Source organism: Vanessa tameamea, chromosome 9 (genome assembly GCF_037043105.1).
Source record: "Vanessa tameamea isolate UH-Manoa-2023 chromosome 9, ilVanTame1 primary haplotype, whole genome shotgun sequence".
In the NCBI taxonomy this organism is placed as follows: domain Eukaryota; kingdom Metazoa; phylum Arthropoda; class Insecta; order Lepidoptera; family Nymphalidae; genus Vanessa; species Vanessa tameamea.
Genome location: NC_087317.1, coordinates 8,522,806 through 8,549,091, shown reverse-complemented (window position 1 = coordinate 8,549,091; position 26,286 = coordinate 8,522,806). Strand labels below are relative to the sequence as shown.

Sequence of the window (26,286 nt, the reverse complement as noted above, 5' to 3'; positions counted from 1 at the left end):
AACAGTCGTTTACTCGCAAGGAGAACATCCGAATGTTTTTGTCATTTTCATTCCAATCCCACAACTTTTCAAAATACATGTAATGAAAATAAAAACGATAAACTAATAGACTGTTATTTGAACTTATTTCTATATCAAATATAACTATTACTAATAAAATAAGTTTATTTGAACAAACAGTTCGACTTAAGATGAACAATATTTGTTGCTACGAAAAATCTAAGCAAACGTATGTTGAAAATAAGATAATATTTGACATCGGACCAGCAAAAGTTAAAGGATAGAAAAACTTGTATTAAATCGATTTTTGTTTGTAGAATTGAAAGTTTGTTCATTCTTTCAATCCAATTACGATACAAATCGCTTTCGGTGTAACAGATGATTGACTCGTGTGTAAGGTAATATTTTTTTTTAATATTACAAGCACCTTATAGCTCTGGCAGATGTGAAACATCGAAATTATTTGGTTATTGAAAGAATTAATAAAGAAAATCAATAAAAATGTGTTATTATTATACGATTGTGGATGTCTCCACCATATATATGTGTGTGTGTTTGTATAAAACATACGCGCCAAGGACAAATACCAAACAATTTTCGGTCGCTCTTTACTTTTCCTGGCAGTAATAGATATTAACTCTTACTGTAAAAATCTATGTATGAACTCGGTTTCTAGATTTAATTTTCATATTAAAATACAATAATTATAAAAACATACTTAAACCAAGCACTTTCGGTTACCTATAGTCTAAGTACGTAAAGGTAAATACACGTAAAGAAAAAAAAAAGTTTGTATATATTTACAAGTTACAAGAATCAATTATTATGTATTAAATAATAGCCAGAAATAATAATTCTATTTACTTCGCGATCGTATCAAACTCAAACGCAAAAAAATAAACATTAAAATTAATACAGACATTAGTTCAGTAACATACACACACGCAAACAAAAGAATAGAATGTATATAAACTACATTTTCAAAAAATACTTAGAAGCGTACTGTGTGTATATTAACAGCCCTGTCACTCTTATCCCATACAAAATGCGACATATTCCGCAAGCCTACAACCCAGTTTAAGTACAAAGACGTGTTACTGCTAAGGAACGAACTGAAATGTCGTCTAAATCTGTACAATTGCCTTTATAACGACAACATATGCGAAATAAAACTCATAACATCAACGAAAATGTATTATTTGATTTCCTTGTTGATTTATTGATATTACAATATAAAAGATGACATAGCCCCATGGTTTGAATACGAGAATCTTAACTGAAGATTGCTGGTTCGAACCGGGACTATCAACCTTTAATTTTCATGTATATATGTGAGGGATGAAAATCTGCCACATTTGTATCATTTTTACATCCAACCGGCATTGTAGCAAGGTGGTAGAATAAGCTATAAAACTTTTTGTCAAAAGGAAAGGAAGTCGTCCGGATGTGGAACAGAAAAAGCTGTAATTGACTTTTCACTTTTATAAATAACTACTGAAACTTCTCTACTTAATATGAATGCTTAATTTGCCTTATTTGTGTATCGCGAAATAAAGGTTATGTTACATATAAGTATACGTAATTAAATAAATAAAAATGATATACTTTTTAAAATAAAGCTATTTTAACCGCAATGCGAGTAGTTTCTATGGTTCACTTAGTTAGGTAGCTTTGTGCTAGCCTTGCCTTATTACCACCATCAAATGTTATACCGCCAAACAACAATACTTATTATTGTTGAGTTCGGGTTTAAACGATTAGTGGGCCACTTAAACTACATACCCAAGGGATATAAAATATTAGTTCCCTTGGTTGATAGCGCATTGGTGATGTAAAGGATGGTTCATATTTATTATTACAGTGACAATGCTATATAGACGGCGATAAAAAATACAATTCGAGTATTTCATCTCTTTATGATGATGTATAAAACGTATCGGAAGTTCCAGTTTCTCTCAAAGTTTTCTGTCTACAATCCCAATAATATTATAAATACGAAACTTGGATGGATGGATGTTCGTGAATTCCAACGCTTCTATCTCTTCATGTACTGAGTAGCATGCTCTCTTTAAAGAGCACTATATATTCATCTCTCAACCTAATGAATTGCACCTATATGAGGCTAGCTCTCAGGCTAGTGATCTCAATCAGAATTGTCTTACACATCATCAGACGAATTGTCTTACATATTAATGTGAGCTCCGTTCGACCTCTCAAAGTATTCAGTCTACAATCTTACTAATATTATAAATTAAAAAGTTTGGATGCTTGGATGGAGGTTTGTTACCTAATCACGCCAAAATTGCTAAACAGATCTAAATGAAATTTGGCACTGGGATAAATTATAGTCTAGAAAAGCACATAGGTTACCTTTTATCTCGGAAAAAAACAGCTTACACCTGCACTCTCCCCCTTCGATCACACGAAGGCGAATGCGTGGACGGTAAGTAGTATGTACGTAAATATAAAAATTGCAGTCATCTTCAAGCCATTAATTATTTATTAATCCCCACTCTACAATTCTACTGTTTGGCATTTTTACAATGTCGTCAGTCAACCTTCTGTCCCTCCGCAAATCCATCCAAGTGTAAACTTGACGTTTCCCAAAGCCTAACTTAGCCTAACTTTAATCCTGTACTAAACTTTTCGGTGATTCCCTACATACTACATATATTATATAACCAAAGTCAACATTTAAAGTTATTTGTATGCCGTGAAGTTTTCTCAGGCGATAGCTTCACCAAAACATCTTCAACTACCAGTAACCTAGTAATAATTTAGAAATGTAAAAAAATATACTATAAATCCAAAATTGTTACTAAAAAAGATGCGCAAAAAATACCTAATGTTTGAGAAATGCTTTCGACTAGAAGACCTGTTGACATAAAAACGACTGAATAGATTTCACCAAAGCAAGTCACAAGAAACATTCCGATTAAAACAGCCCTCGATTAAATTAAACGCATCGAATCCGGCCCATAACATATGTGACCAATTTACAACCCCACGTTTTTCGACATCGAGAGTTTAAACATATCTTGTAAAAACATTTGATAATCATTGAAGCGATATTTATACATTCACTAAATGAAAATAAATAATACTAAACAAATATAAATATACTATCTACCGTACTCTTGTACTATTAAAACGTCAAATGGCCACCCGTTGAACTGTCATGTCTGAACTGTCTTACGAATTTTGCGGATACTAAAAATCATTATTTTTTAACGATCTATAATAATTGTGGATAGGTTTCGATCGGGTCTATCGTAGACCTGCACAAGTTAATACAAATTTAATTTTATATGTGCCCCGATAAATAGATTCGAATAATGCGTGGGTATATTGAAGTTACAAATCCTTTTTCATGTTAATTTGCTGTCTGTCGATGTTACCGGAATAGTGTGAAATCTAAGAATTGTATACAATTCCTAGAATTTATACATTTCCGGTAACATCGATATGAATACCATAGATTACTATAGAGTATTTACATAGATGCCCTTATGTAACACGTACATTAAAATCTATTACAATACTTACGCGATAATTGTTTTTATGATAATTTTATTAATGACATCCTAACGAAAAATACAATATATAGAAATTCAATACGATTACTATTCAGTACTACAATATTTTGATATATTTAATCAGCATAAGCCGTGTTTAGTGCCAATAAAAAACATTAACGACATGATTATAAAACATCACATTTTCTACTGTTATTGAATATATTATAATTCTGAACGAAATAAGCAAAAATACTTCATTTTATAGTATTTAAAGATATATCTAAGCTGAACATATAAAATAATATTTTGTCCAATTGATATTTTTACTCTATTCTAGTAGAAGAATCACTTTCTTATGTAAACATATTCCCATTGTGAATTCCATAACGCAAAGCAAATATTTTTGTTATAATCTGGGGAATATTGAATAATGTATTTGTACACGTTGAAAGAAAAATGGTTCCATTTTTCCAATGTCACACTTCGCTACAATAGTAAAATGGAAACTTGTGAAATCCAATTATTGGAGTAACAGGCAATTTACAAGAGATTTAAGGGGTTTATCAGAACATTTATTATATTCTATAAATACCGCCCTCGCCTACACGAATCAATATCGGGAACGTGATTTTATTAAAAAAAGATGCCTACAACGGAAAACCTATCAATCTCTAGGCTGCAAGATAAATTCGTGAAATAACAGCGCGCGAAATTGATGTTGTAATTAAAATGTTTTTTTTTTCTTTCATTCGTTCTTCGTTACTTGTAAGATTGATTTCTGCTTCCGTGCTCAAGAGTGAACCAGTTTTTGTGCTCAAGGACGTGTAGATAGATGGCACCTGCGAAATATACTGTCAAAATGCCAATATTACATGGAAATGAAATTCATACTTGTCACGTCAATATTCTAAATTTAAATTTGCGAACCGCAGCTCCTCGGATTACCTTCGAGTGTAAGTTTTATATATATATTGGTTTGGTACTTTTTACAAAAATACATCTCTTTTTTTTTACTATTTTTTATAATCATTCAATAAAACTGGCAAACGATTCTTAAATTAAATTAAACGTCTATACTTATTAGGGCTAAGACGAAATTCTCCTAAAACTTAAGTGATGTTTCTCATGAGTTTAATTCGAATTCCCTACCTCGTAATGAAATTCCAACAAGCTGTTAAACCTCCTGTTCACGGACGACGCATCATTAATAGCTTTCCGGAACGTAGGATGGATAATCCTTATGCCTCGGTGCATAATCGGATTCGGTGTGTGTTTTCCGTGCTGTTCTTCAACTTCGACATTGAAATGTTTTGTGATATGCGAAGTATGACATGTTTATTTGTCTGTCTTATTAATACCTACAACCTGTCATTATATTAAATTTAAATCTCATGTCAATAAGACATAATACATGCTAAAACCCTTATATATTATTGAAAATAGCGTGGAGTAAATGCTCGTTGATTTTCATGTAGAATATATAATCAATTCAATTGAATTAATTTAACGTACCTATTTCTATCGGTAATTTCTTTTTAAAGTATAGTTTAATAATTATTTTATGGTTCTTCTCTGTAAGATTCCGAGCCGTTAGATCTATAATTAATTAAATAATATACATGACGATTCAAATGTTTGCCTTTTACGAGCCTAATTGAATAAATAATATTTTCATTGTGAAATTAAACAATTGCTTATTTTCTGGGTACTGAAAAAGCGAATTTCATGTTGATTTATAAAGTTTTATGAGGCTTATCGAAAACTTATCCTTTACTTAAGTGGTAACAGCTGTTATAATTCTGGAGCCACGTACAGTTAGTGATTGGGAAATCCCATACTGCAATCATTATTGCATATTAAAAATATTTCCAAGATATATTTTAAGAACTAACCGTGGGCCCGAACGAGATTTCTCAACAGTAATATCTGAGGTGTTACCCAGACTATTCTCGAATGTTAAGGGTTTTTGAAAAACCTAATCTGACTATGCTCTCTTTTATATTATTTCCATCGCTGCGACACTGTTGTTCAGTATTATAACAAAAAACAATTTCGTAGTGCTTTTCGTGTTAAATAAAGAATTCATTTACAAATTTTAATTGTTTAAAATCCAACAGACCCAATATTTTAAAATTTTACTAAATAGATTACCGAGTAATATTTTTTAGCATACAACATAATAAAAAATATCATAATCAATTTTAAATATTTCGATATCGTACCGATACCAAAAAATATATAGGATTGTTATATGTAACCATTCTGAAAACTATAAAACAGAAGATATGTTCTCCACTCCAACCAACTCATAAAATAAATTTATTGCATCGAATGGTATGATATGTTGATATAGTTTATTGCATCAATATAAACAATGACATAAAAGCATATAATGTTATATACTCTAGATGAGCGTATACTTAAACGTTAAAATAAAATAGAATTATGCCATACACAAGCCTTCTTTTTAATCGATTTCGAAAAGGACTCTCAAGTCGTGTTTCTTATCTATACTAATATTATAAACGTGAAAGTAACTCTGTCTGTTTGTCGCTCTTCCATTGTCAAACCGATGAACCGAATTTGACGAAATTTGGTATGAAGCAAACTTGACCTCCAAGCAAGGACATAGGCTGACAACCAACATCAAAAACGCGAGCGAAGCCGCTGACGATAACTCAAACATTCACGATAAATATTATTTATAACAGACTTTAAGAAATGAAGGACATTCTAATATGTTTCGCGCATCTTTTTTATACAATATATCCTTTGACGTACAGAAGATTAAAACTTTTATCAGAAAATATGGAAATACATGATTATTAAACTGTCATCGATGTATGCTTTAAACAGATTTTATTTAATTTTATATTTCACTTTTAAGTGCAATGCAAATGTTTCTGTTATTTTTATAGTCTACCGCCAAACAGAAGTGCTCAGTAGTGTTGTGTTCCGGTTTGAAGGGTAAGTGAGCCAGTGTAACTACAGGCACAAGGGACGTAACATCTTAGCTCCCTAGGTTTGGGGCGCATTGGTGTAATGTAGGGAATGGTTATGATTTCTTACAGCGTCAATGTCCATGTGTGGGTCACCACCACCACTTACCATCAGGTGGCCCATTTGCCCGTCCGCCTAACTATTACATTAAAAAATAAGTCAAGTTTTAGTCGTGATATTTATGATTAAGACGAATCGAACACCCGAACACAACATAGAAAATAAGACTATGATTGCTTTTCGGAAACTACTCTTGTTTCAATCACACGTGTTGGGACATCACACACATTTGTTTTAAAAAAGATATACACATAAATATACAATAGTATCGAGGCAAGCGATCTAACCGTTTGCACGTTTTGTGCTAGTTCTGCGTGCAGCACGCCCCACTTCTATTTTATTTACAAGCTTTATTTAACTCCACCTTTTAGTTATGTTAGAGTCAAATGTTGCAACTGAATTATAAACTCGTTCTACTCAACCGATTGCGCTGAAATTCTGCGCATAATTTTGTTGCTAGTGTAAATACCGTTAGATTACACTCTATCTAGCGAATTTGCTCTTTGTGAAAAAATGTGAGGAGTGATGGTGAACTTACAACGAAACGTTAAATATTTCGATAGTTTAAACTTTCAGTTAGGTATGATTAATCTACCAAAAAGTAATGCGTTAAATTGTAAGCTGCGTGTACAGTGATATATCTATGTTGGTGGTGACATATACATTGTATTAAATATATAATTAATTTTATTTGCACATTATCATAATATATAAGTTCGTTTTAAACGGTTTTCTATAAATTTGTTATTTCTCATTTATTTCATATAATAGTTACACGCAAATAGCAGAAAATATGTGAACGCGCAGAACTACGGCGTAGACTTATCTGAAACCTTGAAAAGACACAAATTCTTATTCTTTATTTACAAACAAACATAAACATTTATTATTATAAAAACACTGGAAATACAATTCACTTATTCACTCAATAATAGAGTATTATTACATTTTTCTATAAGAAACTTGACCTTAGGTTTTGAAAATTGGCATAGTTTAAATCGCGTGCCTCAAAAAGTACGTAAAGTTATTTAACTTAAGATCATTTTTGCGCACGAGCACGTTCGCTACGATATAACCTGCGTATTTAACAATTCTCCCTTGTGAATGACCGCCGTAACCGCCATAATCTGACATGGGGACATTATCATAATATATATGTATGCATGTAATTTAATTGTTATACCTATCTACATACATATATATCCGCATATTTGAAAACGAGTATATATAAAAACATAAAACAATATAAGAATCATTTATCTGTAGTGTAATGCAGAAATGTTTTGATACGAGTATATATGTTTCATAGCAGTAATATTGCACCGTATGCAGGTAGCGTCGCGATGAAATATGTAAGGCAAGAGTCTTGAAACGTAGCTCGCTCGTAAATATTAAAAATGCTCCCATATTGCCATTTCAATACGCCACTTCAATACAAATACATACATATTTCAAACATCAATTGGAATAGAAATGTAGCAAAGAGTAATAAAAAAAAAAATGAATTCGACTTCAATTATTTACCTGCATATACTAGTGACTAACAATTAAAAATACAATAATAACGTTGGAGATAAAAAAAGAAACAAAATAATAAATAAATTCATTGTTATAATTAAAATATTTACAATACTTGTAATCTACAAAGCTATCCAACAACCCGCCTTAGAGCAGCGTGTTGGAATGAGTATTAAAACTTCTCAAATGTACAGGTACACTTTTTCCCAGCAGAGACATTTACATTTTTGACTTGATTTTGATTATCGATTGCAGAAAAAGAGCGTAGGTACTGCTTGATGTCGCAATATTTACCGTAAAGGTTTCTGGAGTAGTAATCGTAATACTGTCAACGCCCTTAGCATTGCAAAGCACGCCTAACGAGTAGGTCATTAACACAAAAAATCACTTAATATAAATTAATATTGTGTGAAAGGGCGTAAGGAAAGTTAGTAGTGTAGGGCAGACCAAATGATAAGCGGACCAATGTTTCTATTAATAATTATTTGAAGTTTTTTTTTTATATCACGTGGTAGAAACAATATATAAATGGTGGCCAAACACTTCCATAATATACAGAATTTTAAATCAAAACAAGTATCTAATCTGAAACCTGAACAAAAATAGATACAAAATCTCTTAAATTATTCACTTTATTCAAAACTAGTCTGTTACGAAATAACAGTCGACATCTATAATAAAAATAATTATACCATACCATTTTACAAAACAATCGTATTGTTGACGTATCGGTAGTTTTCCCGCGTTCTTCGAATTTCGAAATTACACCAGCCAGCTAATATGATATTCACCCCAATATTTCGTTACGTGTATATTCTATTACACGTGTCGTACCATCTAAATTCATAATTATATAATAATAATTATAATCACCTCATTATATATATACTAGTATAATTGTTATCTTTATGTTGCCCGTTAGCCTAAAGAAAAAGAGAGATTAGCCAGTGGTGTTTCAACTGTGATAACTACAACTGGCAACAAAAGTATGAAGTTCCCTTCGATAAATAAAAATAAACAATAAAAACAATAAGAAATTGTATATTTGATCTACATTCCGAACCCGTGGTAGCTTCACTTATACTCGTATAGTTTGCTTGTAAACGCCTTCTTGAATAAAGCATATTTTGATTGCACATAAAAAAAATACACAAACACGAGAAGACTGACAGATGTGTAATACAAAATGGTTGGTTATTGAATATTTTATAAATATGAATAACAACATAGCCTACGCTTAATAATATATATATATTTATGTAATAATACTATATAGTACACGAGACAGGGGGGGAAGTATAGAGCGGCGACGGCTGAGAAAGGGCATGACGGCGAAAGGGACTGAGAAATGATAACGGGATAACAGAGGGTCATGCCGTTTGCCGTCACAAGTCTATCCTACCCCCAAGGTGCGCCAACACATATTTTATATTTAAAGGAAATACACAGGATAGTAAGAAGTACTAGTTGTTTGAACAAAAGAGTCACCCGAATAAATGTTTATATCGCAGATATTAAACATCAACAACTCGTTAACGTTCCACTTTTAAGCAGAGTGGACTGTGTTATTTCTTTGAGGAGAAGAATCGTTCATTATGTAAAGCATTTGAAGCTTGAATATTTAAATGAAAGCTTGGGAAGATCTACATTATTGGAAGAAACACATTTTACCAGCGGATATTTATTTTCTCTGAAAAAGATTAAGGAAATCAAGGCGGAAAACGTCTGACAAGATTCAGGATTCAAGGTTTTGGATAGAAATCAAGGGAAAGACATCATAATCCTTAGTTTTGTTTATTTTTATATAAATATTTTTACCGCCTAATACTTATTAATACCTTGTAGCGTAATACATTAAAAAAGAGTGCGTGATCGCCTGTCACAGAGGTTTGTGTTTACTTTTTGGTGCTTCGGGCATACAAATTCTGAGTCAAATTTGGCGTTTTATTTAGTTTTTGTTATTAATAATTTTCCATTTAAAGTAATTGTTAATTATTTTTTGCTCTTATAAAATCTAATAGTTATCTATCTATTATTTCTAAAAAGTCATAGTCACTTCTGGTCTGTAAGAACAGATTATACTATTAATTAGAGTATCGTATTTAATGAGAAGTGTACCCAAATCTAATGAGAAGATTTAAAATGATACAAGTATGAAAAAACAACAAACAAAAACATATGTAAATATAGAGACTTATCAAATGCTATAGTCCACTATTACCTCTCGGTAACGCCCGTCCCAAAACTCAAATAAGGGTCTCTCAGCAATAGATACAGCTTGAACTGCAAATCAAATCCCCATCACCCACCATACATAACCTAGGTTAGCTTATAGCATTTCTTATTTAGATAAAAACGCCATTAAGTATTAATCTATTACTAGAGTCTTCGATTACCTTCCATCAAAATGGCAGAGTGCATCGACAATAATGGCAATCACGGACTATATCAGCGTAGCCGACGAATAAATGAATAATATTAGACGTTAAAATACTCACAGCAATTTGTTACAACCGTTGATGGAAATAAAATGTCTTAGAAATTGTTTTTTTCACAATGAAACATTATGAATGATTTTATTTTACAAAATCATCGGAGCGTACGTAAAAAATTTAGAAGATATATGAATAATATTATGATCCTGTAGTTATCACGTATTTTATAATTATACTTTTGCATTGAAGATATCAATCAACAAGTCGTTTATTATTTGTTAAAAGAAATCAAATGCAATACCAAAGACAAGTTATGTTATACACATTGTTCGTAATGAAGGCTCGCTCGAGAGTCGTAGATGCTGGGAGGGCACTAGAGCGAAGACTCTTGACAATACCTCTCATCACTACAATTGCCTTTGTCTACGAGAGTCCACTACGATCATTAGAATCGAGGTTGACTGTAATATCAAGTAGTCATTAATAATTTTCAATAATTAATTAAATATTTAAATTCTGTTTAAAAAAAAAGCGGTTAATTCAAATATTGAGATTTTATGAAAAAATATATCTAATATATAATATATATGCAAGGCATAAAATAGTTGACGATTTATAATTTTATACATTGAATAAAATAAAGTAAAGAATCGTTACATCGAACTAATTATACAGCCTGATTTCCTTGAATCTTAAAGAAAACTTTTCCATTAATTTAATAGTAGCCTTAGTAGTCAGCCTCATATATAGCTTCCATAACATAAATATATATATATTACGTGCATAATTACGATAAACATATCCGAATTCTATTTTTAAATTGTTTTCTAGAGTTCTAAAGCGGATCCAGCCCTTAACAACTAAACTTCTACTAATTGCTGATTAATACCACACATGCAAATCCTCATATTGAACGCATACAATAAGATACGAAATTGCAAAATCTTCCCGAAGTTCGCTTAGGAAGCGTACACATCAAGGGTACTACGCCCGAGAACTTTACAGACAAGCCCCTCGAGTGACTTCGATACCACTCAATTCCTCGTAGCAATCGCCTTTGTCTATATGAAGCACAAAATATCTTTCGAATAGAATACATGGATCCTTATTGTTTAACTTTCTTTGTTCGATTTCAAATAATGTCTGATATATTTTCACTGGTGATAAGATTTTATGTGCTAGTTATGCCCTGCAATTTCACACGTGTTAAATTTGGTTTTTATACACTCGACGAGTTTGAGTATTTTATATAATCATGGAGAGGCAATTGATTATGTATTTGTTACTTCGAGTAGAGTTTATCAAATTATCGTAGCACATACATTCGTACTGTAATTTATATGATCAATAGATATATGAGATAGTTCTATTGCATGACCAAAGGCTTAGCGTACTCTCCGAGGCTCGGAATGTTATCACTACTAACTTCCAACAGCATGATGCGACTAAGGAATATATTGTAAGAAAATATTCTTAAGTTTCTACTGGCCCTACCACAAGTTTAAATCCAGGACCTCAGCGAGTCGGTTTTTTAAGCTAAATTCATTCTTTTTTTCATGGCTAATCTTCGAAAGCTATTCCCCCTGTGTGAAACTGAGTTACGAGAGTTCCATACCTACTAAACCGCCTGCGTTGACCGACGTCGACACGCCTATCACATAAACCAGCCACTAGATCAACGAGGCAATCGACGAGTACATGACATAACGACCTCTCGGCCAATACACAGCCAACGTAATCAATGTCAATACACCTTGCGGTAAGCCTCATGCTCCGTGTTCACTTATTCATTCTACTAAATATATTTTAATACTAACTGTACCCGCGACCTCGTGCGCGTTTGTATTTTACAAAAAAGTTATTGTTGTAGCCTAAGTTACTCCTTATAACATCAGCTATCTGCCAGTTAATGTCCCGTTAAAATCGGTCCAGCTGTTCCAGAGATTAGCCTTAAATGTTATTTTGGCATATATATACATACAGATGCATTTAGTAAAAAGCGGTTATTTTAATATTACAAACAGACACTTGTTGTCGCCATTTAAAATTATAATAAAAATGTATTCGGTACAAAGTTGGCTAGCCTGTTTTGAAAAGTGGCAACATCTGCACCGAGCTTACTTGATGACGCATGATCGACAGATGCTGAGTTCACTTTATTCGGCGCCTTAGCGAAGGCAACATTACAGGAGAGGCGTTTTGGATTTAAGTAAAACTGGTCCTTGGTATCATTTTTCTTTATATAAACATAGTTATTTTTAAGATTGTTTTTGTGTGGACAATTTTCGAATTAAAGTTTAATAAATCCAAAGTTGGAGTTGTAATGAGTAATATGTAATATCTTTGAAAATAATATATGTCGGAATTTAAAGTGAAACTTATTAGTATTGGAGATTAAATAAATGAGTGTTTAACATTGTTGTTTTTATTAGAAGTGGGATCCTGTGTTTACGTCTTCAACATGCCTCGAAGCCGGAAGCAGAGGTATAATAAGAGATCACGAAGATCCTCAACAAAGAGTTCAAGTTCTACTAATCCTTCGTGTTCCAGTGACAGTAGTGAGCGGGATAGTCACAGAAGGGATACAAGACGACGAAAAAGGTCTCAAACCGTGAGTCAAAATGTTGTTTTATAATCAGTGGTTCCTGAATTCAAACCTTTAATAGATAACGTAGACATGTGGATTAACGTAGTCGAAGCAAATGCTCGGGCATTTGGTTGGTCAGATAATATGACAAAATATCAGGCCTTGCAAAAATTGAGAAACACTGCCAAAGCTTGGTTAGACTCATCCCAAAAAAACGAAGTTAATTGGACTACGTGACGGTGGAAACAATGGCGAAATACTTTATCAGATACATTTCAAATCAAACGAAATATGTTCGTCTTACTAAATCAATTAATAAATATAAAGCCAGTATTCAATCAATCTTTGTATGAATTATATTTCGAGCAAAAGGGTAAAATTGATCGTTTACAGCTAGGATTTAGGGAACAAGATATTATTTTAATAATAGTAGGTTCCATCGGGGACACGAATATTAGCACAGCGGCTGAGGCTGGTAATTTCAAATATTGCGATGATCTAGCTTCATTTTTACAGGGCAAAATCTATACTGGTTCAGAGAAACTATCCTATAAAATTTATTCTATTTCTAAACAGCAAAATTTACGACAAACACAACAATTACCAAAATTACAAGGCGATAGTAGTAATAGAACGGAAATTAATTCTCAAAGGGAGGGTAGCAATAAAAATAATTTTATTTGTTATCGTTGTGGCGTAGCAGGTCATAGACGGTACGAATACACACTCAATGATAAAGTTAAATGTTCCTATTGTAATAGGTTAGGACATATTGAATTAGCTTGCAGATTTAAACAAAAACCTAAGCCTGAAAAAGACGCAGAAGTTAAGATGGTCCGTAATGAAGTAAAACAAAAGTTTTATAAAAAAATTATATTAAATGGGGTAAAAACTGAAGCTTTCTTTGATATGGGCAGTGACTGTTCATTGGTAACTTATTATTGGATTAAAAAGAATAATTTAGACTATTTTCAATTAAATTCCCCAATTAATTTAGGTGGTTTTACAAATGACACTACTAGCAGAGTCACTGATGCTATAAACAGCATTCTTAACGTAGATCACGTTGAACTTCCAGTAACATTATATGCTATTGATTCGTTATCGAGTTGCGATATTTTAATCGGTAGAAACTTTACGGAAAACACATGTATACACGAAACACTCTGTGGAACCAGCTTTCGCCGGCGGTTTTTCCGAACCGATACGACTTAGGAACCTTCAAGAAAAGAGCGTACTCTTTCCTGAAAGGCAGGCAACGCACCTGCAAGCCCCCCGGTGTTGCAGATGTCCATGGGCAGTGGTAGTCACTTTCCATCAGGTGAGCCTCCTGCTCGTTTGCCTCCTCTAACATAAAAAAAAAAAAGAAACACACGAATAGGTAACGTTTTAACATTTCAACCAGCCCAGTTATTTGTTGTCTCAAATATTGATATTAGTAGTGTTAGTTTAGATTGTCAAGAATATAAAGATATTTTGAAGAAAATTTTTAATAAGTATCCACGCATTATCTCAAAGGACTTGTCTACCTTAGCCAAAACTTCGGTTGTTAAATTAAATATTGAGTTAACCTCGAATAAACCTGTTTGTCAAAGACCATACAGAATGTCCGAATCGGAAAAAACTATTACTCGTGAAATAATTGATGAATTACTGAAAAACAATATAATACGTAACAGTAACTCACCTTACGCAAGCCCTGCATTACTAGTAGATAAAGCTAACGGAGAAAAGCCTTTGTGTATAAATTATAGGCAACTAAATAAAATAACAGTTAAGGACAAGTACCCAATGCCAATAATTGAAGACCTTATTGATAGATTACGAGGGTGTAAATATTTTAGTTCACTGGATTTGAAAAGTGGTTATTATCAAATTGGTATTGAAACAGATTCTATATATAAGAGTACATTTGTAACACCAGACGGCCATTATGAGTTTATAAGAATGCCATTTGGGCTATGTAACGGACCTTCGGTCTTTCAAAAGTTAATGGATACGGTGTTAGGTAATCTTCGATTTGGTAGGGTTGTTTGTTATATGGATGACATTTTAGTGAGTTCAGAAGCACTTGAAGAAAATATAATTACGTTAGAAACTATATTAGATTTATTTCAAAAAAATTATTTAACTATAAATTTAAACAAATGCACTTTTTTTCGAAAGAATATTACCTTTTTAGGATATGAGATATCAGAAACGGGACTACAACCTAATTCAAAGAAATTAAAGGCAATTCAAAATTTTCCTATCCCAAAAACAATCCACCAATTAAGACAATTTTTAGGTTTAATAAATTACTTTAGAAAATTTATAAAAAATTGTGCGGTACTAGGTAAGCCATTAACAAGTTTATTAAAAAAAATATATAACTTGGCAGTGGGGTGCGTTACAAGAACAAGCTATAACGAATTTGAAAAATGCATTAGTTAATAATGTTGCCCTAAATATTTTTAATTCCAAATTGCCTACAATTCTATACACAGACGCAAGTCGCGATGGGTTAGGGTGTATATTAGTGCAAAGTACAGAACATGGTGAAAAACCTATATATTTTTACAGTCGCCAAACCTCTATAGAAGAAAAGAAATATCATTCTTTTGAATTGGAACTATTAGCAATTGTAGTTGCTTTGCAAAAATTTCGTCACTATTTGTTAGGATAGCAGGATGCCGAGTTCACTTTATTCGGCGCCTTAGCGAAGGCAACATTACAGGAGAGGCGTTTTGGATTTAAGTAAAACTGGTCCTTGGTATCATTTTTCTTTATATAAACATAGTTATTTTTAAGATTGTGATTATGTGGATAATTTTCGAATTAAAGTTTAATACATCCAAAGTTAGAGTTGTAATGAGTAATATGTAATATGTTTGAAAATAATATATGTCGGAATTTAAAGTGAAACTTATTAGTATTGGAGATTAAATAAATGAGTGTTTAACATCGTTGTTTTTACACTCCAATTTTATTATTGTATAGATAGCTTAGCAATGATACATTGAGAGAATCGTTGGAGTGCAATAGCCTTTCAAATGTACTATTTTTGTATATAATAAAGCTACGCTCCGACTTCCTCTTTAAGGCTTAGAGGTGAGGAAAAAAATATGTATATCGTAACCACTTCAAAGATTTCACAATATTATTATCTCCCGTGACGCAAATTAACAAACAATAATAAACGTATATTTCTATTCTTATAATAGGTACATATATATTTACTTCCCCATTAACGTTCACCGCGATTAATTTTTTAGAAAGTATTACGCAAATAAATGCCACCGACACATTGATTATACAAAACATCTAACGATAAAAACGCCATAAAAACATTGTAGATCGTAAAAACGTACGAATGAACATACATATGTAATATTACGTACTCATATTAGTTAAATAAAAATTAAAACAGTAACAACTTCTCTCTCTGTTAAAAGAGAAGTTTAAGAGCTCATACAAACACCAAAGCGGATGGTGCAGGTTTTCGTCCAATACATGCAGGTTTTGCTTCATCCCCGAAAACGAAATTAACTCCGTATGGAATTTGGGACCTCAAACTCTTTGGTTAAGATTCACAGATCTAAATCTTGAACAGTTGTTCTAACAGCTTATTAGTTATGAATCTTTGTTTTTATTCATATAACTAGATAATGTCGCACTACAAAAGTTCTAAAACAAACGAGCCAATTTTAGTATCTTGGTGTGTATGACAGCTACGTTTGACACATGTCATACTGCCTCACTAGTATGCGTGCAATTAGTGTGCAACAGTTGCACACTATTTTTTTTTCAGCGCGTTCTCCACTTTGTCAGTCTATTTAGACATATAAATAAAATCAAAGTAATTAACCTTATTTTAAGGTTTAAATTTTGTAGTGTATTCATGGACATAATAATATTCGTTATGTAGACAAAGAGTAAAATGTACTTTTTAAAATTTAAACTGCAATGCGAAAACTATAAAAAACCTCTGATTCGTACGTACGATGTTATCAAAACAATTTTATGTTCCGATACATGCAACGATGCGTTTTTTAATAACGACTGCGATAAACATTCGTTTAATAAACAATAATTCATTTATTGGAAAATTTAAAAAGCAATAAAGAATTTCATGAATCAGTCCTCAATCAATCTTTTATCTATCAATTTTATAGATAAAAATAAAAAAGAATGTTTGTTTATCCCCTATGCGATATGGTCTTAAGCGAATGTGATGAAACTTTGGTGATTTGTTCTGCTTAAGCAAACGAAGAATCCAAGTTAAAAAAAAAAACAGAGTTACAGCAAAAAGGTATTATAGGATTACAGGGAACAGTTAAACAATCTAGCGTCAAATCATAGTCTACACTAATATTATAAATGTGAAAGTAACTCTGATACCTCTTCAAGCTTAAACCGGTGAACCGATTTAGATTAAATTTGATATTGAGATAGTTTAAGTCCCGAGGCTATGAGGTATATTTTAATTCACCCCTCAAGAAGATAAAATAGAGGGTGGCTGTTTGTGTGCTATAACAAGAGTTTTATAAATTTTGCAGGCGTAATCGGCAGTTTTAGCTAGCAATAAATATGAAATAAAAAAGTAAACAAAGAACAAAAAAGGAAAATGAAATACACATCAATTTATTCGAATTCGTTGGTACAAAGGCGACTCCATCGCTTCAATCAATATGAACGAGTTTATTCAATCGATATTGATAAAATTTAATCCATTAAAATAATTTAGGATAAATAACTAATATTAATACAGATATTCAATTCCATTAAATGTAACTCGCTTAGAGTGAAGCAAAAGGACGCATACGTTTTTTTTTTTTTTAATTAAGAAATTCAAATCAAATTATGAAAAGTTTGTTTCCAATCGCATTAGGCAAATAACAGGAACGTAACGACACGATGAACGTTGAAACGTTTAACGAATAGAGTGAAAATGGAGGGAGCAGTTAGCAAATTGGAAAAGGAAACTTTTAAAGCAAAGAGGAGGCAAGGGTTTTTTCACCATTACTACTCGTTAGCGACCTCCTCTTACGAAATTCCAAACGTCCATTAACGAGACCGTACTTTATTTACTTTGTTAAATAGACGTCGGTTAATAATTCGTTATATTATAAAAGTTTTTTTTTTTATTTCCTTCTCTTCATGCACATACTTCTAAAATATCCATTCGACTCGACTTCATACGTTTTACCTTGATATATTACTTAAATTAAGATACATTAACGAATATTGTTATTAGAGTCCATCCTCGCTTGTACTTTGTACTTCAAAAAGTTAGTAAGTACATCCTTCCCGGGAAAGGGTATTCGTTTTTATAATAACATTCCGCAGAACATTGTACGTTCGATAAATAAAAATAAAAACAAAAATTGCATACTGTACAGAATTATATAAATGATAAAAGAGCTTGTAGGTAATATAAGTGATACATAAATATAAGTGTGTATGATTATTGCCATCTCCTCAAAAGGGAGCGATCTTTGCGCAGCAACTGGGATTCAAATTATTTTTCATTCAAAGAGAGCGACTACTGAGTTTCGTGCCAGTTCTTCTTGGTAGAATCAACATTCCGGTCTGGTGGTAATTTTATATTAAAATTAATCTTGTAAAATGACGTCTCAAAAGTGCTTTACATACATTAGCAGCCTGTAAATTTCCCACTGCTGGGCTAAGGCCTTCTCTCCCTTTGAGGAGAAGGTTTGGAGCATATTCCACCACGCTGCTCCAATGCGGATTGGTGGAATACACATGTGGCAGAATTTCATTGAAATTAGACACAATGTTTTCCTTCACCGCCGAGCACCGAGAGATAAATTATAAACACAAATTAAGCACATGAAAATTCAGTGGTGCCTGCCTGGGTTTGAACCATAAATCATCTAGGTTCTAACTACTGGGCCATCTCGGCTCCAAGTGCTTTAAGAGCATACTTTAATAAAGTATATTTCATATTGTTTATATATATTGTATAGTACAGTATATTTTTCATTTTATTTCTATCGGTGGTATAACGTGCAGTTACGTTAAATGCCTCATGTACTTTTATAATATGCAAAGTATTCTTTTACTTCACCTGTTAGTTTATGTAGGGTACTTTACAAATGAATTTTAAACCAATTCTAAACAACCATTTAAACAGAATATTGTAAGATTACAATCAATTATAATAAATATCATTAGTTTTACTACATATATTGACCAATGTAAGTTGGTTTTTAATTTCATACTAATTTTATAACATACAACAATTCTACTAATCGGGATAAAATTAAACTTCACCGGAATATTCATAGAACCTTGACGACTATGCAGCGAAAATTCCATTATTTCCAGAACTCGTTTAGATTTACCAATAATAATAATACGATCGATAAATAAAAGTACATATTCAATATATTTCTTCTAAAATACAACATTTATTTCACTAAACTTATGAATGCAATTATAACTTAGCCGACATCTTTGACAGTTACGTTATAAGAGAATTCCAACGAATAAATACGAAACAAGTGGAGATCGGACGGAACAATTCCTGGCTCTACGCCAGAGTTCGTAGGTTTTAATGGCAATATTTAATGCCGCCGGATTTATTGGAGTTTTCGCTCAAATTATATTCGCCATAACTGATGGTTTTTGCGTTTATTACTTTAAATGTTTACATTTTAGTCATACTTATTGAGTTAATCGTGATTTATATTATGTTGACACGTTTCTATTTAATAACAAAACTAGCTATTAGCCCTGACTTCGTTCACTTTTATTCTATCTTATTTTATTCGTTTACTTTTAAACGATGTGATGTATGTATGTAGTAGAATATTCTTCTAGCAGGAGCTATCTGGTAGCGTGAGTTTGAGGAAAACGTATCGCATTTGATAGAGATTTCACCGTCACCATAATAATACCACTGGCGTTAAAAGGTAGCACAGAGTTTTTGATAAAATTAATTAAAAATAATTATTGCTGCACTAAGTTTGAACATCATGCTAAAGCAGGACAATATATTTATTTTGTTTAAGTGTGACAAAGATGGCAGATGATTATGTTTGTATTTCAAAAGGAAAACATTGACATTGACATGTCACTATAATAAAAAAGAAATACGTGTCTTTCGTGTTCTTATATCATATAATCCCTTCCAGTGTAATTATTATGATTTCTTTAGATGAATGTCGTATGTCACAGACCTGGCTCATTCATCCTAGATTATAGGAGTACGTGACCTTATCTGTCTTAACCTTGGAGTGCTCTTAAAAAATAGTAGGCGCGTAGAGATGGCAGGCAGGAGATTGGGAAGCCTAAACTTCACGCGACGCAGGAGGCAGTTACGAGTCTGAATTGTAATTATTGATGCATCAAACATAAACAACATTAATTTTCAAATTATAATATTTTTTATTCATTGCTGTTTGACACGAGTTATTATAATCAGCGAGAAAACAACAAATACAAAGTTCTGCTACCGGATACCAAAGTTTAACCATATTTAATGAAATCTATGTGCCCCAAGAGATTTGGCCTGTATCGTAAAATGGATTGTATATGTAAAATTTCTCTGATTATTGTATCATGAAAACCCAAGTCAAAGTCAAACTTAAGGAAACTTTTACATTTGTATTTCGTTAATTAATAGTCAAACACTTCAGACGTGCCTTCCAACAGAAGATTTAACCATCTCAACATATACATCAAGATCAATTTTTGTAAATAAAACTAGTTACCAGTTATAAGATAAGATAAAAAAGTGTAAGGGTCTGCATAAAACGTCTATATAGTCGTACATATTCACACACGCAGGTAAAGCTCTCAGTCGGCACGATTTTTCCGAGATCTCCAACAATAATTTCCATAAAATATAATTTATATAAAAAACTTAATGAATTATACGAAAAAACCCTTCACCAAGAATCACTCCGTCCATTACTGAAAACCGAATATTTTTTATAGTTTTTTAAGATTATCACGTACAGAAAGACCACGCGACTCTGTTTATGTTCCGTAATGATTATTTATATACATATAATAGCTTGACATTTTTTATATTAAACAGCATAGATTGGCCTCTAAAACTGAGCTTAGCTTCAGCGGTTAAGAAGTTAAGTAAGGCTATTACTGTCCCGTCCCAACCTTTAACTTGTACATATAAAAAGAAGCTGACTTGGTAAAATAGTGGCTTGAAGTCTGTACATAAGACCGGATTAAGTAGCGTGGTGTAACGGTATATAAGATAAAAAAGTTCGGTATATTAAATGAACTACTATTTTTAGTCTGCATTTTTTCCTTTGTTTGCGTGTTCAATAAAGATATTTATTATTACTAAGCTAAACGTATTAAACAAAACAAGTACAATCAAGAAATATAAATTAAAAAGTTATTATTGTTCTTATTTTATTCTTGCAAAGATCTTTTTAAATTGAGTATTAATTTTCTTTTTCGATACTTATATCACAGTGAACAGAGTTACGGTACTCAGATAATATTATATATACAGCGTGATCAGTCTTCCCTTTAATTGAATCAAATAAATATTTATCTCATTAAAAATAATAACAATATTTATTTTAACAAAAAAAAAGTTAAATTTCATATTGAGCATTTCAAACCATTGAAGCATATTCGAGAATGGATTTCTTGAGTGAAGTGATAAGAAAATGAGTGTGTATATACAATGTACGTAATAACGAACTATTAGTGGTGAGTGGGCAATTATTCCAAGAATACAGTTAAATCTAGTTTAGAAATCAGTCACATAATATAGTTATAATAAATAATAATAATAAATAAATATTGGACAACATCACATACATTACTCTGACCCCAATGTAAGTAGCTAAAGCACTTGTGTTATGGAAAATCAGAAGTGACGACGGTACCACAAACACCCAGACCCAAGACAACATAGAAAACTAATGAACTTTTTCTACATCGACTCGGCCGGGAATCGAACCCGAGACCTCGGAGTGGCGTACCCATGAAAACCGGTGTACACACTACTCGACCACGGAGGTCGTCAAGGAGTTGTATCTATTGTATTGCAATAAAGATTATTATTACAATTTTAAAGTCCTTGGATCCTCAAAATTATCTCTAGAATTTGGTAAGATTATGATGCATCAAGAGTTCGTCAAAAAGTAATTTAAAATCTAAATAGACTCCAAGATCCCTAACAACTAACTCTATTGAATTCAACAATTTATACTAGAAATTTATACGATTTTCCAGCAAAAAAAGTTCTAACGACAATATCTGTACCTATACGCAATAAAATATAATATAAGAAGCACTAACTATATCATTAAACTCTATCCCTCTGTTTGAGTACGTCTGAAGAGCTCATGTGAGGGAATATATCATTATGCACCACAGAGTATAAATATAGTATAAAAAAATCCTAGGTATAAAGCGCACGCTTCATCAATATTAATGTGGACAAAGTAAAGGGCTCGAACTGGGTTACTGCTACTTGACTTACCGAGTGCCAGCTACTGGCTGCCAGACTGCGTCCAACGGCGCATGCGCCGGTGGCGGTGGCTCCGCACCTTCGCCACCAGTTTCTGTTCTTCCTTCCCAACCCTAAAATAACAAAAAATATGTTTTTCAATTCTTATCAATAAATAACATTCCAAACTCGTCCTTATACTGCTTGTAATTAGTCCTAAAGTTCAACCCCTTGGAGTCGGTTTGTTGCCAAACCATAGATACTTGTAGAGTAGCGTATTAAGTATTACAATTACACTGCGACACACAATTTTCTGCATGAACGATTGTGCATGTTTTGAAATACTTATTTCTGGGTTATCATAATTGCCTAATATGAGCAATTTTGATAACTAAGTAAATAGAATTATTACTACAAAATTCTGTGTGCTTACGTTGTTTTTTCTCATTGGGCCATCGCAAAACTAGAAATCACTATACAATTAAAATTAGACCAAAAATTATTATATGTCATGTCAAATTTTAAATATGAACCTGTTTCCTTCCACATTTACGTTTTAAGACTTTCATCATAGGTTTGTAAATTAACTGCCGAAGCTACAGATAAAAATGGTAAAAGTGTTATCTATTTAAATTGTTTTTTTTTTTTTAATTCAAATTTAATAACTTTTAATTATAGGAATGCATTTTTGCAATATATATGACAAAAACTTGTTTCCTTTTTCTAATATAATAATATTTCTAATATAATAATCGATATAAAAACTACCAAAAAGTTTGGTTGATAAAAAAAAGCTCGGTTGCGTCTGTAGAAGTTTATTTTATGATATACTAGCTGTGCCCGCGACTCGTGCGCGTTGTTTGAATTTAAGTTATTTGGATATTGTAGCGTGATTTTATTTTTATTCTATATATAATTCTAAAATAAAAGTAGCCTAAGTTATTCCTTATTACATCCGCTATCTGCCAGTGAGTCCCGTCGGTTCAGCCGTTCCAGAGATTAGCCGGAACAAACAGACAGACAGACGAAAATTGTAAAAAATGTTATTTTGGTATATGTACCATGTATACATACATACGCATTTAGTAAAAATGGGTTATTTTAATATTACAAACAGACACTCCAATTTTATTATATGTATATATAGACCATAATATATCGTGGTGAAGAAGTTTTTTTTGTAAGACTTCATAAGAAAAATATGGGGTGTATAAAGTATGGAAAATACGTTTTTATATTTACATATCAATATGATTTCTCTCTTCCTTCATCCATCTTGGAATAGTAAATGACGAACAGGATAAACACTTTGACATAGATATAAAATAGATAGAAAGAATTACCAAGGAAAATATTACGTCAACATTTTAGGAGATTACTACGGGTTTTGTAATTCAGGAGGACTTTACGATTCACAAGACGAAATGGTTTTAATAAAGTTTATTTTATAGCATATTCTTTTATTATGGTCCTGAAACTGTGCCTGAAGTTACAGTGACTCAACTACCCTTCAAACCCGAACATAACAATACTGAGTATTGCTGTTTGGCGGTAAAATGTCTGATGTGTGGGTGGTACCTATCCAGACAGGCTTGCACAAAGCCTTACCAAAATCAAAAATCAAAATATACTTTATTCAAGAAGACTTTTACAAGCACTTTTGAATCGTCATTGTAGAAACTATATTAAGTGAAGCTACCACCGGTTCGGAATGTAGATTCTACCGAGAAGAACCGACAAAAAACTCAGTAGTTAATCTTTTTTACCATTTAAAATACAAAGTTATGTTAGTTAAATACAATTACATATGTATATAATATATCCTGCCTGGAAGTACAAAAGTATTAACTCCACACTTTTTTATCATCTATATAATCTTGTATTGAATAATATACTTTTTTTATTGATGTATTTTTTACAAATGATTTGAATTTATGAATAGGCAAAGTTAAAAATATCTGCGGTATTTTATTATAGAAACGGGTGCCTTACCACCAGTGAATATAAAGATAAATGCAATCTACACTATGTTGTTATATCTTGTTCACTCGGTTCCATATAACACGCTAGATTTGTTCCGCGTCATACCAAGCGTACTTGTACGAATGAACGGACCGGTTTAATGGACATTAGTAGTGATCTAAACGCTATTTGATTTCATGATAACCAACTAAAAGTTTTAGAAATTCAAAATTGTACGATTAATTATCAAAAATGTAATTTAAATAACTAAACATAATATCTTCATTTGTTGAAAACGCCTTCCTCAATCGCGATCTTTAGTAAAGTTGTTAACGTAAGCTCGAAACAAACAAGCAACTTCGATAATGAGGATCGGATTTTGGTCATCAAATTCGTTTCGGCAAATTAAAAAATAATAAACTACGCAGTTTAACAAAAACCTTTCCTTTAAAAAAACCTTCCATATTTTTAAATAAATAACGATAGCTAACTCAACATCGTTAACAAACATACTTATCGAACAACGATTCTCGATATATTCCACTCGATCGACGTCAAATAGAGTTTTCGAATGACAAAGCAAACATTAGGCGATTTGAATCGAATATTCGCTAATTATGCTTACTCACATGTCGTACACAAAAATATGTGGCTGTGATGAGCGGGTTGAATACAAAGCTGAATACAGCTCAACCTAAATTTAGCATTATTATTAGCAGCAGATGACGTATGATTTGATTCTCGTTAACTACCCAATTCGAAATAGTCGTAATTTTTATAGTAAATTTATTTATATGACAAATGATAACGAAGTCTGCTGAATTAAATTTAATTTATTTTAATAGAATGCATGTACATGTTTGCGTATCTGTATCTGTTTAAATGTGTGAATATTTTTATATTTACCTTGTGTTCTCACTAAAATTATAAAATAAAATATTATAATAATATGCACTGCAAGTTATTAAGTACATCAATGAACAACAATGAAAACTAACAGCTATTTAATTGGTTTAGTTCAGCTTATAATGCTACAGAATACGGGCCAATAGATATTATCATTACAGTAATTGGGTTTATACATTACGAAATTCAGAGTAACCAACCATAGCCAGGAGCCATTGGCATTTATTAACTCGCGGGCCTCGGAAGTACATGAAATCGTTTCCTTGCCTTCTCTCCGATCTAGTCGGTTTTGGCGTCTCACTATGCGACCAGAGAAATATGCAGCCACAAGTAATAGTGCACGGAGAACATTATATTTGTACTAAGATTGTAAATACAAGTTTTATTGGTTGTAATTCCCTGATCCATACATCAATAACGCTTAAAAAAAGATCCACAGCAAATATTGAAAGCATCAGTACGAAATTACTTAAAATTTGTACAACAATAATATTCAATCGATTATATAAAACTCGCAAAAGCGACCCATTTTTGAACGAAGTCATTGCATTGAAGTTAAAAAAAAGCGCTTAAACTTGTTAGAGATTCTGTAAAAGAAACATTAAGGTGAGGAAGCCTACATTTCTAAACTGAAATTCTGCGACGGACGTTAACCAGCCATCAGCGCGCGTTGTATAAACCCTCAGTTCAAGTGGGCCTTTGTTTTACAGTCGGACACAAATAGCCGGCTATTTTTGTTTGTTAGTTAAAACGGTCTCATTTCAGAAACGCTAGCTCATTGCATGGTGACTTAATATTTAAATATAAAATAAATACAGAATGGAACTTTTTAAACTTTAATTTGACCGCTTTTTAAGACGTTAC

At 32.1% G+C, this 26,286-nt stretch overlaps 1 protein-coding gene across 1 annotated transcript in view; it reads right to left on the bottom strand.

Annotated features, from left to right (window-relative positions):
• Window positions 1-26,286, bottom strand: part of LOC113395082 (uncharacterized) — an 84,036-nt gene that overhangs the window by 47,189 nt on the left and 10,561 nt on the right. The window contains exon 2 of the mRNA XM_026632634.2: window positions 22,588-22,688. Within this exon, the coding sequence (XP_026488419.2) occupies window positions 22,588-22,688 (101 nt within the window). The remainder of the gene's footprint in view (window positions 1-22,587; window positions 22,689-26,286) is intronic.